Source organism: Chlamydotis macqueenii, chromosome 12 (assembly GCF_036417535.1).
Source record: "Chlamydotis macqueenii isolate bChlMac1 chromosome 12, bChlMac1.mat, whole genome shotgun sequence".
NCBI classification, from domain to species: Eukaryota; Metazoa; Chordata; class Aves; order Otidiformes; family Otididae; genus Chlamydotis; species Chlamydotis macqueenii.
The window spans coordinates 11,550,468-11,564,775 of record NC_141567.1 but is presented as its reverse complement, the minus strand read 5'-3'; the positions used below and the strand labels follow the sequence as shown (position 1 = coordinate 11,564,775).

Here is a 14,308-nt window from a genome sequence, read left to right as displayed (position 1 = left end):
AGGGACTTTCCCTGAATCACGCGAAACTTAATGTTGATCGAGAAGCTGAACCCAGGCCTCCTGACGTTCAGTTCACTGTTTCAGTCATGTAACCGCCCTTTTCCAATATCAAATATGTACCCAAAGGTCTCCAGTTTAGTTTTCACATGAGTTTCCAGTGCTACAATTCAGTTCCTCTGAACTTTGCCCTTTCACTCGTTTAAGCAAAAAGGCAAACATTTGTCCATTTGTCTCAATAGTAAGTAGAAACTGCTTTCTGTACAGATGACGATTTCCTCTCCATTCATATGCTTCTCATCCTAGTATTGGAAGGCCAGCCCATGTCAGCAAGGGCCTGTTTAAATTAGAAACCAAATAATGTTTCAGGGATGCCTTGGGCTGTCTTGTGGAGAGAGTTCTTCTCAACTCTTGCCAGTTACTACTTGGTGGTCCTGCCAGTCCTTGCTAAGTTTCAAAACAAAAGTTGCTCAAGCTCGAACAGCGCTGCTAGCCCAGCATACGCAGCTGGATAGCTGGTGAGCTGGGACGAAGCAAGGCCCAGTGCTTAACCAGGCACAATTCGCCAGACCATGTAAAGGGACAGGGGAGTGGCTCTGGCCTAATTGTTAACATTCCTCCTCTGCAAGACTTCTCCTGATATTTATTTAATAAGCCCAGGCTCATAAAGACTAAATGACTTAAGGAATCAAGTGGTAGCTGATGTGTATATGGAGATGACATGCAGTCAGACTAAGTGAAGGGTGAAACGCTTAATTTCTGAATTTGCAAAGATTTATCCGGCAATTGCAGATGAAATAATTCCTCTGGCAGCTGTGCCCAAGAGTGGAATATACATTGGGAATACCTCAGGAGCTGTACTGCAGGCCAGGTCTGTACAGCCACAGCTCTTATTTAAGTGAGCGTGACCAGTGTGCCGGTGTGGTCTTTCAACCAGCGTGGAGAAGTTTCTGTTGCTGCCAGTGAATAATATTCATGACCTCCAGCCTGGTGTCTCCTGCCATTGGCTAAAAAATCAGGGATGTGGTATTGCTCTGTTCTCATAGGGGCGAAAGGCAGGTTCAGCAGAACTGGCTGAAACGTGCCAGCATTTCTGCATCCCAGCAACAGATGTTTGTAAATAGGCGCACCTTCACATGTAGAAAGGAGTGAGCATCTAAAGACTGCTGTGTGTAGAGGTTCTTTCTTTTCTAAGAAGCTGTTGCTGAGTATTTTAGCATTAAATGGGAAAAAAAAATAATCATTACATTCATTAGCATTTCATTCAGAATTATTTCCAACTTGTAGTGGAGCAGGGATACACGGACACGTGGTGACTGGATGTTAAACTTTCATTGATGGGATGAAGAGGGCTAAGATTCAAACTGGAAATGTGACTGCTTGGAGTGGACGTGGGACAAGGGAGGAAAAATGAATTTTGATGAACCTCATCTTCAGCGAAAGTCAGGCACTGGGAGAGAACACCAAAATGTGTGCTATTCCTATACTTTCTCAAGAAAAATAGAAGCAGCATTATCTCTACTTCAACTCTATTTCATCTTTAGATACGCAAAAGAAAGGCAGCACGGAAAAGGAGAGTATTTTTGGTGATTGTACTTTCTATGTTCTGTCATTGATGGTCTTTTTCTTGTGAGTGGTCATTGACCATGTTTTGATTCAAAGAGATCCAGTCTGCATAGTTTAGATTAACTTTGTTAATGTTCTTGTGATAACTTCTGCTTATCAGCCTAAGGCTTATTGGCCATAACTGCGTTGTGAGCTGAGTAAATTGGCTGTTAGTGCATTTGCAAACAGTTCAGCCTGATTACATTGATCTAAGCACCAATTTTACAACTTTGTCTGTGGTACCATTACACAAATTGAGCGAGCAAGCAGGCAGGCACCACCTCTCTCGTAGGATGGTGATTTACTGCCTCTATCTGCTGCCTTTTACAGCTGTGTGCTGGCTAATGTCCCTGCCATGCTGGTTAGCTTGTTTCAGTCCTGTGATGCTACATCCTTAGTGTGGAATCTGAATCTGACTTTGCCACCGAACTGAAAAACAGACCCCGGCTTTTCTGAAGTTCTTTCCCCATCCTCCCTGTGGTTACCTTGTGCTTAGAAAAACAAACAGGAAGGGGTCACAGTAGGTGAACACGGATGCTTTCCTTTTGGCCTACTTCTTCTTGACTAGTCTATGTTCTTTGACTGTTCTCCAGGGCTTCTCTTGTGTTTTGTTTTGACTTGGCCTGATGGCTGAAAGCTTTACTGTAAATTATTATTTTTGACAGTTATGATAGTGATATTCCACCCTCCCATAGTATCCTCTGACCTGCAGGTATCAGAATGCACAAATATATGCCTAAAATGTCACAAAAGAATGCAAGTGACATATAGTTACGAATCAGTTCAGATAAACAATGTAAGCAGAGTACAGTACCTCAAGGAGAAATGACAAGCACCCCTGATTAGAGTATTTACAGTGAGAAAGGGTTTCTGAGTTAGGTTCAAGGTTCAATATATAATTTCTGATTATGGAGTCAGTGCATTAAAATAGTATAAAGTAACAACTTGCCATTTTTCTGTAAGCTACCAAGATGCATATATAGATGGATTCAACTAATAAATCAACACAATACTGGCTATCGGGATGGAAGGGTGTGAAGTGAATGAGGAAGGTGGGAAGAGGACAGCTACAAGAGTTAAGCATCTAAACAAGGATACTTTGAAAAGCATCTGGCTATGGTGAGTCCAGTGGAGGCTGAACAGTTGATTCTTTTTCGCTTTGGAACAAAAGGAAAAAGGGGCCATGTGGCATCCTGGCTGATACCAGCTTACAATACTTGTGTGTGAGAGACAATGGTTTCAGAGCTCTATCATAATCTCCTTTGTTTTCTCACTAGTTCATATGTAACCAGTATAAAAGTGTCATCTTTAACCTTGGCTGAACGTTCACAGGTTAATATTTTCTTCAGGTGGAACTCGCAGAAATTTGCACGAAGAGTGAACGTTATATTGGCACAGAAGGTGGAGGAATGGACCAGTCGATCTCTTTTCTGGCGGAAGAAGGAACTGTATGTGGATCTTTATAATCTAAACTAGCAATGCAATATTAATTCATGTAAACAAAAAATATTTTCTTCTATATCTAGCAGAAAGACAAGAAACTGCTGTACCTTAATAAGCAGTATAAGCACCATTGGAATGCAAATGAAACAGGAATTGTATGTATTAACTTATGTACAATTGAGTATGACAAGTTTGAAGGAATAAGATGATGAAAATGAGAAATGGCAAGAAGGAGGAAAGAAAAGATGTGGGGAAAGATGTAGTCTAGAAGAGCACCAGGTTCCACACTATTCAGCGAGTTCATCGTTGAACTTAGAATGTTGCCCATAGAATGAAATCTGAATGGTCGGTATGCCTTGTATTCAGTGCAAATGAGATAATTATTAGAAAAATGCTTTCTTGAAACTTCTTATAACCAAAGAGTTCTAGGAAGTTTTGCCAGGTCCAGTTACAAAGACAATGGAGATTTTTTTTTCTCAGTTTTGCTAATTCCAGACAATTCTGTGGCTAGATTCTGATGTAGAAAGCATTTAGCTGTCTTAAGCGTGGTGACAGAAGGTGGACTACCAATGACCTGGTGGGTCCTTGGCAGGACCTGCCAACTTATGCATGAGTGCTTGCAGTGGAATTGACAGTGGAATTCATCCACTGTCCCAGAAGGTGCACAGGACTGCAACCGGTCAAACCTAAACCCCATCAAGATACTTCTATTGAAATTAATGTAGCGTTTCGTGACAGCCTTTACTTTCCTTATAATTGGGATATTGTATCTCTGTAGCTTTTGTCCCTTCATGCCACATCCTATATGAGCTTATACAGAAAAATAAGCTATTTCCTAATTACAGCAAACGTTTCATTCCATCGTGAGACGTGTATTTTCAATTTCACACCATCTGTACCTACTCTACACCTTTATTTCACACTTTATACTGTTAGTAGTAAGCACATAGCTACATGAATGCTGAAGGAAGCAGCATATTGTCCTGGCATACACACAGATGGTCATGTAAGTGGAGGCTTTTCTGATATATAGAGGCGGTGATCAAAAAGGCAAAGAAAATACTAGAAAGATTAGAAATGAAATTGTGAACAAACCAGAAAATATCTTTGCTTCAGTGTACTTGCAGCTGAATGCAGTTCTGGCCTCTCATCTCAAAAAAAAAACCAAAACAAAACTAGAAAGAGAAAAGTACAGTAAAGGATGCTGAGGTTGTTGAAAGCTATTTTTTTTCATATGAGCATTGACTGAATAATTTTAAAACTTTACAGCTTGGAAAACAAGTATCTTCGAGAGTGATATTTTTAAGCTCTGTAAAACCTCTGAATGGGTAAGAGAAGGTAAATTGAGAATTCAGTGTTTTTCATAACCGAAGAACTAACAGAAACACAATGACATTAGCAAGCAGCTTGTTAAAAACAAACAAGGAAGTTTGTTGGTTTTTTTTCCAAAACATTCATTGTTAAATTGAGAAATACCGTACATCGTGGAAGGCAAAAGTTTAAAATCAGTTCAAAAAAAGACCTTCTTGGATACACTGATAGAGTGTTAGCCTCTTTGTAGCTATTAAACCCAACAGTCTGATGTTTCTTCCAGTGTGAGTATAACCATCGTAATCTTTGCTTATGGGAAGCTGGAAAAATATACCCCAAACAACAAATGCTTTGTATATGTCCTATTTTTATATTCCCCCTAAATATCCATTTATGGCTACTGTCAGAAACAGGACACTGGACCAGCTTAGTGGTACATTCTGATCTAATGTAGCAGTTCTTAAAGGGTATATTTAAATGTAAGCAAACTTGTCTGTCTTGATAGTAATTTTGTGACGTGGTCCAGAATCTCAATGGCAGGGAGTAACACACATGCTGTACATAATGTACAAGCAGATTTGTCATTGTTTATTTAGCACTCTAGCTGCTCAAGGAACTCTCTGGGGGTGAACAATGCCAAAACCAGTAAGACGTCCCTGCTTGCAGAGTTACAGTCTATTCTAAGCCGCCAAAGCAGGGCACATGATTTACAGCTTATCCCAATGAAAAACCAGATGTTAATTTAATCTCTTGATTACATTACATCCTGAATTATTTAATTAATGGATGCCTAGCTTATTCCATGAAAAGGTCACCAATCGTTGGGAACATCTTACGCAGCCTGTGTAAGGCATCTGTGAGGCAAGGCAGTCTCTTATGTCAGAAGGAAGGAGACAGTAACTACAATTTAATATATAGTTTTATTTCATTTCTCTGTTTGATTGTCCATATGTAACATGATCACTGTCTCAAATGAGTTTTAACATTTTGGTACTGTTCTGTACCTCAGTGAACTAATCTTGATTTAGTGGAAAATCAGAAAACTAAGGGGGAGATGGACACTGGTGAAGGGGAAGGGAATGTGAAGCCCCTTGTTTCTAGTGGCACGCACATTAGCAGGCCTGGTACTTTTCTGTAGATCAAAGAAAATCTGTTGTCTTAAACAGGCAAGAAAAATAGGTTGGGTGGGGTTCTGTGAAATCCTGAAAAAACCCAAAGACTTAATGGAAACATTTTAAAATCCAGCTACAAGGGAAAGGTTTGAAGTGTATGTGTAACTTGGCCAATGAGGTTAAACCTCTATTCTTGCTGTTTCATGTCAGTTTTCTTTCCTTAGCTGTCCCTGGATTTTCAAGAGAAAAAACATGCAAATTTGCATTTGATTTATAGAACTAAGTGCACTGTTAGCTAGTAGTAAATTAAAACTAACCATTCATTTTTCTTTCACTAGGCCAAGTTGATAGAGTTCAGTCCTCTGAGGGCAACTGATGTGAGACTTCCAAGTGGAGCCGCGTTTGTTATTGCTAACAGTTGTGTTGAAATGAATAAAGCAGCAACTTCTCATTACAATATTAGGGTAATGGAGTGTCGCCTGGCTACAAAGGTAACGCATGGCTTATGTCAAACTCTAATGAAACCTTCATCTAAATATGTGCTTTTTTCCACTTCTGACCAATCCTGTCTTTAACACCTGGCTAGGTGCTACTTTAAGTAGCATTTTCTTTCCAGAACCAGACACCTCCATCTCTGCAGAAAGAGAACTCCTGCTGAGTTTAATGGAAGTGCAAGGACTGTGCCCTTATATAGAAGATTATGTGATTTAGTTCTATTCAATTTATTTTGTATTATGTTTCAATGGAGGAAATAAGTCTATTTTTCAGCAAAAAAAAATATTCTCAGTTAATAAGATAGACTGTTTCTAATTAAAGCTGAATAATGACAAATAATGGAAAGCAACCACTGTGGTCACATGTTTCTATGTATATATGGCAATAGATGTGTATTTTCTAGGATTTAGAGGACATCAAAGCTTCTAGTTGGAGGCCTGGAAATAATATTGGAAATGCTGAATAGCAGCATGTATGTCAGTATAAAGTTTAAAAACAGGCTTGAATCAAAACCCAACACTTAGGTTGTGCAGCCGGTTTATGGTTTGCAATTATCTCTAAAATGTATGGAATTTGAACATGAAAAATCTAAGTTCCTCTTTAATTCTGGATCTTGTAGACCATACATTTAGGAATATGTAGATGTAGGGTTTGATTTGAGTTTGTTATAGGATGAGACCAAGTGAGGAGTAAGCATAAAGATTCACTGCAGTTATACCAAACATATAGTGCCCTCTGTAAAGAACAACATCTGGGTCATGAAGTCTAGGTGAAAGTTCTAAAAGCTGCAGTGTGGAACTCCTTGCCACAAAACATTTGGCCAGAATCCGAGGAATACTCAAAAGTACTTTGAGCATCTGCTGGTATCATAATACTAAGAAAAGTTACCATAGTTAATGCAAAAAAAAAAAAAAAAAGTGTTAAAGAGATGATCAAGATCAGATACTGGCAGTGTAATGTAAAATACTGTGTTGAGCTATTTTTCAAGGAGGGAAGCTAAACTTCAGATTGCTTTTAAAATGGGCTTTATACTCAGGTATAAAGAACGCAGCTGCATTTTAGGTGTATATAAGATCTGGTAAAAATAACAGCACCAATGAGCATAGTTAAAGCTATTGTAACTGAAGTTAACAGAAGGATTCTTACACCGTTAAGAAAATCAAGATAAGGACCTGTCTGTGTGTTGGTTCTGATAAACAGATAAACCTCTAATTCAGGATAGTTAATTCACTGAGTATGTATTTTAGGAAGAGCTTCTTGTGGAATTTTCTTACATAAGAAACAGAGAGCCTTCACAGATGGTCTGCTCTAAAAGGCAAACTGCTATGAGTGCATTAAGTTGTAAGACCTTTTGAAGTATTGTTCTATATACCAGATTTCGTGAATTGAATCACAGTTTTCTAAATTGCTTTAAATTATTGGTCCTGTGCAGTAAACTGAAAAGGTGGTAAGGAAAGATGATTTTTTTTTTTTTTACATTCCTGTTAGCTATGATGCAATCTCTAAAAAGGTGCCTTTAGCAGATGCTTGATTTTAAGGAGACTAACAACATACACCTGTCTATTTTTAAACATATGCTACCCAGATGGAAAGTTGCACACACTATAAAAATACATTGAGCCAGGAAAAGACTGTCTTTAGGAACAGGTCACAGTGGGGTGAAGGAGGGCAGGTATGTAAGTGGAAGCAGGGAAGTCTTTTAAGCACCATTAAGCTAATGGCACTATGAAATAACATGCTGGGCCTCACCATAAGGCTTCAAAAGAAATTCTCATTGGTAGTGGGATAGGCTTTTTTCTCCCCTCTTTCTGCTTTAGGTCGTTTTAGAATTTCATACTATTTGCAGAAAGCTCCATGTAAGTAAAGATGCCAACACAACATATCCCTGCTGGCATTAGTGTAGAACATTTTGATGTCAGTCTGTCCTACAGCAAGTGAGCTCTTGATCACAAAATTACCCTTCTCAGGTTCTGTTCCTTTTCCTTTCTTCCCTTCTGGGACAGTCACTCGCTTGCTTGCTTTTTTTCTTTTTTTTTCTTTCTCTATTCTTGTTGTAGCCTCTGAATGCTTTGCTGTACTTGATTAAACAGTATGTTTAAAGACACTTATATTCTGCAGAACACTCACAATTCCAAAGGAAATTAACTTGTACTTCATACTTCAGAAAACTTGCACAGTAGGTGCTGATCTCACCTGCTTCACTGTGTGTGGTTCACTTCGCTGTCAGCTATAGAGTAGTGCCAAGAATGTCTGCAACTGGAATGCCATATAGTTAATCAACTAATGTTTGTTAAATGTTGAAAGATGCTCAGATGACATTATAGAAATGTAAAGTGTAAGAAAGTGATGTTGCTGTATAAGGGCTAAGTATTCCTATACTTACTGCTAGTCAGACTTTCTTTTCTTTATGTTTGTCCCATCATTTACTAAGTAAATGTCAGTTACTTACAGTTCTCCAGTGTGCCTGTGTTGAACAATAAAGGACAATAAAGCCTACAGATGCTACATCCTGGCAGTTAAGAGCCAGCTGGATGATGTCCACATCTTTAATCCATCTAGTCAGAGATCATTGAGAAAATATCCAACTGTGGGATCAGTATTAGGATTACTTTTGCACATTAAATAAATGGGATTTTTTCCCATTTCTGTTCTGTGTCCATTACAAACTGAGCTGCTGCAGCTAGACTGTTTTCAAGAACCATTTCTGTTTGCTCTTAACATTTTTTACAGTGCTGTTAGAATTGAAACTTTGCTATAAGCAGCATGGACCTTTCCAAAAAAGCCCTGCCCGCTGGCCTGACGGGGTCAGTTTCCATTTGGAACATTTGACCTGTAAAACCCCAGCGTAGTTAGCTCATCTAAAATCCAGCGTCTCCCTTGAAGTACAGAAATGGGAACAGATGTAACAATACACATCACATATTTCTACAGGGGATTATTTATTAAAGAAGGAAGTAGAAAAATTTTTGTTGCCTTGTAGAAGATTATTTTTTGGAAATTCTTAATTCTGTTTTAACTTCTGGTAATAAAGTCTAGAGGATGCTGAACGTTAGGATTAAAGTATAAGGAAAAAATTTTCATTTCTTTAGCAGACTTAGGGACATCACAAACATGCACCAGCATAAGAGATACTGAGTATTGAAGTAAAACAAAGGAAGCAATAATTGTTATTCTAATTTATCGATAAGTAAGCAAAACCACACTTATATAAAGGCTGTGGAGTTCTAGGTACTCAGAGCCTTTGAAAAGCAGGCCAGAAGGGACTTAATCAGTCTTTTACAAGAAAGTTTTCTCACCCCGATTTCTGCATTAGCCACTAGACAGTGCTGCTTCTTTCCCTACTGCTGAACATACAAAACTGTGTTTTAGATGGCGGCAGAGTCATATGATTAGAATTTTGATTGGGTTTTGTTTGTTCTGCTCTAGTAAGCCTCACATAAATCTTAGCAAGTCACTAGATGGCACCAAAAGTAGTTAATTTTTATATGCTGTAATGAAGCAAAACTGGAAAAGCCCCTGCAAAAGCACAGTTGGAGGGGAGCAGGAGAGTGAGAGTCTATAGCAGATAGTTGGGCAGCAGATCTTCTGCTTAAATTTCATGCTGTGACTTTGCACAAAGCAAAGCAAATACTTTTCAGACATGTATGTAAATCCCATTATTTTTTTAACCCAAGAAGTTAAATGGCTTTGCTAAGATTATTTCAAACCAATCTCACTCAAAACCATTGTTTATTGAAAAGAGTAACAAAACACGCAGGGTGAAATCTTGTCCCTGTTGATGAGAGGTTCTAACACTGATTTGAATAGGAAAAGGATTCCATTCCCTGGTCTTGCTGCACTGGTTTAAACTCTCTGCAGACATACAGCCTGACCTGGCACACTTGGAACCTTTAATCTCAACTTAAATGGTGCAGAATTGGAAGTATGTCATATACTTATGAATACAGTAAAACACCATTGGCATCTACCTGCTAATCTGTGTCTTACTCCGTAGTAATCCGTCAAAATCAAAGGTGGTGTGTGAGTGGGATCCCACAGTGACCACTCAATATTCTTCTGTAATTAATAACATACAAAATCTTCTACCTCACAAGGAAAGCTGCTTTACTCAACCATTTGCATTAGGCACATGAGAGCATCAACACCTGCAGAAACCTTCGAGAGAAAAGCCTCTGACATATTTCCTTTAGGATTCTGGTGTGTTGCAGTAACTGCTGTCAATTGCTAAACCACGGCAGAGATACACAAAGCGTGACGTCATTGTCTGGAGTGGGAAAACCAGATATATTTATAACTAATTAGCATCACAGCAATCGTGTAGGAATGAAGCAGATTCTGACTGACAGATAGTAAACTTCCTGTAAGGCTCAAAACTTCCTTTAAATTGGATGTTAAAAGAACATACTTAACATTTACTTTAAACTCTAGAAATTGAGAAAGTTATCGTTAATTCTCCTGCACAAATCTTATGCCTACTTTCATATTTTAAGGCTATTATGAGAAGGGTTTTAATGACAACCTCACATGTTCATCAGAAAAATCTAGGAGCCTATTGGAAAGGTCAAACAGTTTTAAAAGTTAGAGCGAATTCTAACAGTACAGAAACACACTTCTTAGGGACTTTCAGTGTTACAATATCATAGCATTTGTATAAGCAATTGTCTGAATGGGGCTGTAAAAGGTTAATAAGTGCTTGAAGTAACAACATCCATGGAAAAGGATAAATCACTGATTTGATATCACACAATAATGCCAGTAGGGCTTTCACAGACAATATCTGATTTAGGGGAAGAATATCTGGCATTCACAGACCTTTTATAAATAAATAGAATTAATATCTGCTGTGTACTGATAGAAAGTAGCTTCTGATGGTTCCCAGTTAAGAAATAAAAAGAACAAATGGGTCTTAAAGGTGCTTATTGACAATTTTAAACAGGAAGGCACAATATTTTCTGTTTTATTTTTTTTTAATTTTAGCTTCTCTCAAAGTCAAAAGGCTTGGACTGGAAAAAAACATTGAGACTCTATGATGTGCAAACCAAGCTAGGAGTTAGCCTAGAGGAAATGCTGACCATTGTCGAGGAGGTATTACATCCTGAGCCTTACAGCACAGAGGAAATTTGTAAATGCCTGGGAATTAGCCCGGAGGAGCTCCGTTCTCAGATCCTTAGTCAAAACATGCAAGATGGTAAGTATATACGAAATGGTGGGGTTTAGTGTACAATGTTTGTATTATATAAAAAGTTGATGTATTAATAAGTAGTACAAGTGGAAGTCTTGCCAGAATACTTCCCCAGAATCTTGAGTGGCAAATCAGAGAATTGATATGATTTTCATTCTAACTTTTAACTTAAAGTAGAGCAAAACTTCGATTTTGATTGAACTGTTTCTAAAATGGTAGAAGTGGCAGATCAGTTGCTATTCTAGATTAGCCTGTGCCCCTTGAAAGTCATCTCTAAACAACACAGGTTTTGTTCTAGGGAAAGGTCTAAACTAGGCTTCCTTTTTAGGCAATAGCTCTAACAAAACCACACACTTTGGATGGTTACAGCGTCATTAAAATGAATCCTGTTTGCTCTCCCTTAACTAGTGTTAGAGACCAGCATAGATGGAGCTTGTGTTTCTGGTTTTGAGCTGATAAATACACGATCACTTCATAAAACATGCACTGGGCAGCCAGTCTTCTAGGTCTCTCCTAAGAAAAAAGTTTCTGTCACTATCAGTATTCTTTTTTCTTTCAGGAAAATGTTGGTGAACAATTTGCTCTTTGAAGTATTTCCCATGTATTACTGCTTATGATTATACCGTGTAATTATGAGCATTGGCACACACAGAATGGATCCTGGATGCGTATAGTAGGGTTGCTCATAATACTGAATAATAGAGCTTTTATGAAATAATTAATTTGCATTCGTAACAGGTTTCCAGTTGAGATCAGAATCTTTCTTTAAGAACTTAAGATAATCCTTACTTCCTTGGTTCCATTCTGTGGCCTTAGTACTTCTGCTGTTTTGTAGGTGAACTGTACCCGTGCCAGTCCTTCACAGGACTGCTTTCAGGGACATACATATTTGATGTTTATAAACCAGTAACATATCTATGTATACTGATGCTTATATTTAAATAGTCTGTCCTGAATCTATAACCTGTTTTGTACCCCAGTGGTATTAGAGTATGAAACTGTCTTATTGTCTGATTGCAGTGCCAGAGGGCACCAGCATGGAACAGGATACCTTCATCCAGCTCTTTATCTCCGTAGAAAGAGTTACGATAGCTCTGTGCTGTATGTACATGAGGAATATACTGAACCATGTACCTGCACTCCACAACATTTTCATGGGAAACTACAAGGTTGTAAATCTTCTATGCTGTCCCCTTACTCTCCCCTTCATGAAGCAATATGAGACTATTAACTTAGAGATGTTTATACTCCTTACACCTGGTTTATAAAACAAAATTCTACAGTTCTGTAGAACTGAACTGTTTATACAAGTTATTTTGATTTTTTTTTTTCAAAAGCCAAAGTCTGGATACAAAATTTAAATGTAAAAACTATAGAAGAAACTCAAAGGAAATTTTATACTGTGGCTCTGAATAGCATTTGCAGATGTTTGCCGAACTGAATCTCTTAAACTTGCATGACCATGATTTCATTTGATAAGGCCAATTAAAATGGGTTATGCTGAAAGCCTCTTTGCATGTACAATATAAAATTAAATACCAGATTTCTGTAAAACTATATGCAAAGAAGAAATAAGACAGACACAGAAAGAAGGAATCTAAATCCACTGTTTGTTTTTGTTACACACTAAACAAATTACATTTTATGTTGGCTTTGGAAAACCAGAGGCTGTCTGACAAAAATATTTTTCTTATTTCCCCTCTACTTTCCCACTATATTTTAATGACAGTGCCTGGCTTCTTCATGTGAGAGAAAACATACCGACAAATAAGTAATCTCTGCAGAGAGTTTCAGAATGCTGTTGAACTTCTTTGTTTAACATGAAGAAAGAACCATAACATTTAGTGTATCTTTCTTCCTTTGTATGCATTTTATCAACTTTTCTGATGAAATACTACAATGTTAAGGGTAAATCATTTGCATGAGAATTACTATTTAGATAATTTACTGGACTCTGAGTTTTCTCTGTGGCTGAACATAAGTTGTCAGTAGTTTTAATTTTTTTGTATTATTCAAAGCCCATTGATAGTTACAAATAATGTTTTTTGCTAGTGTTGTATCTCATATTTAAGGATCTGAAAGAGTATAAGGGTGACCAGCTGAAAACTGCACATCCTGAAGAAAAATGGTATGGACAGGCTTTGGGCAAGTTCCAAGCCAAAGGTCTGGGAGAACACGGCAACTTGGCATACCTTTTATAGGCAGGCACTCCAGGATTTCTGCAGTTCCCTGCTGTACAGCCCACTTGTTCCCCAGGTTTGGAGGAGTACGGATGGTGCATAAAGCCTCTCTAAACTTCTTGCAGTTGTTCCTTGGCCAACTTAAAATCCTGAGTTTAAATACCCCTTGCAAATGTTTACACATGGATTGCACTTGTGGCTTCTGATCATCTCTAAAAAAAAAATAATATTTATTACTTTCTAAGGTGCACTGTGCCATAATTTTGGCTTGGACTTGAATGCTCACAGAACGTTTAGTGTGTGGTGACTGTGGGACATTAAGTATTTGTAAGCTTCACCACAAAAGGATATTCTCCTATAAAACAGTGTATTCCTTTAACCATGAAATGTTTTTTTTTTCCTTCTTAAATGAGGTATTTTTAAACCCATTTTTCCTTTTTATGTATAAAATTGTAATTTAATGTTGACATTTAACCCCGGGAGTGAAATCTCCATGGGAGGAACAGGGATCCATTTGCTGTGTGGATTTGGCTGTTTAACTGCCCTCCCGTTTGTCCCCTGGAAAGAGAATTCTAAATCTGTGCTGTAGCTTCAATGAGTGGTGCTTGAGTAGCCTTTCATTCCCACTGCCAAGTAATTTGTATTAATGGTGACCTCAGTGCAAGAGCAGTTTCAGCTTTATTTGCATGGACAGGCATATGTGAAGGCGCACTCTCAGATGTTCTCTCAGGCTGCTCTGGGATACATAAAGCTTTGTCCTGTGCATTGGTAGAGCGCTCTTGTCTTACCTGAACAGAGGTGACCTCCAAACTGGTAGACCCAAGAGCACTTCCCAGCTTGAGGGTCCAAGGTGCCTATTCTAGTCTCAGCCTGTTCCACATGATGGAGAAATTTGGGAATGTGCCATCCCCTTCCACAAAAACATGGTTTACTTGGGATGAGCCCCAGAGAGGTGGCCGCTCCGAGCAGATCCTGTAGAGGTC

At 38.3% G+C, this 14,308-nt stretch overlaps 1 protein-coding gene across 6 annotated transcripts in view; it reads left to right on the top strand.

The window, feature by feature from the left end:
• GALK2 (galactokinase 2) overlaps positions 1–14,308 on the top strand; it is a 49,309-nt gene that overhangs the window by 22,085 nt on the left and 12,916 nt on the right. For all 6 annotated transcript variants that reach the window (XM_086757502.1, XM_086757507.1, XM_086757506.1 and 3 more), the window contains 3 exons: positions 2,952–3,050; positions 5,807–5,959; positions 10,941–11,151. In XM_086757502.1, coding sequence (XP_086613628.1) covers positions 2,952–3,050; positions 5,807–5,959; positions 10,941–11,151 — 463 coding nt within the window. The remainder of the gene's footprint in view (positions 1–2,951; positions 3,051–5,806; positions 5,960–10,940; positions 11,152–14,308) is intronic.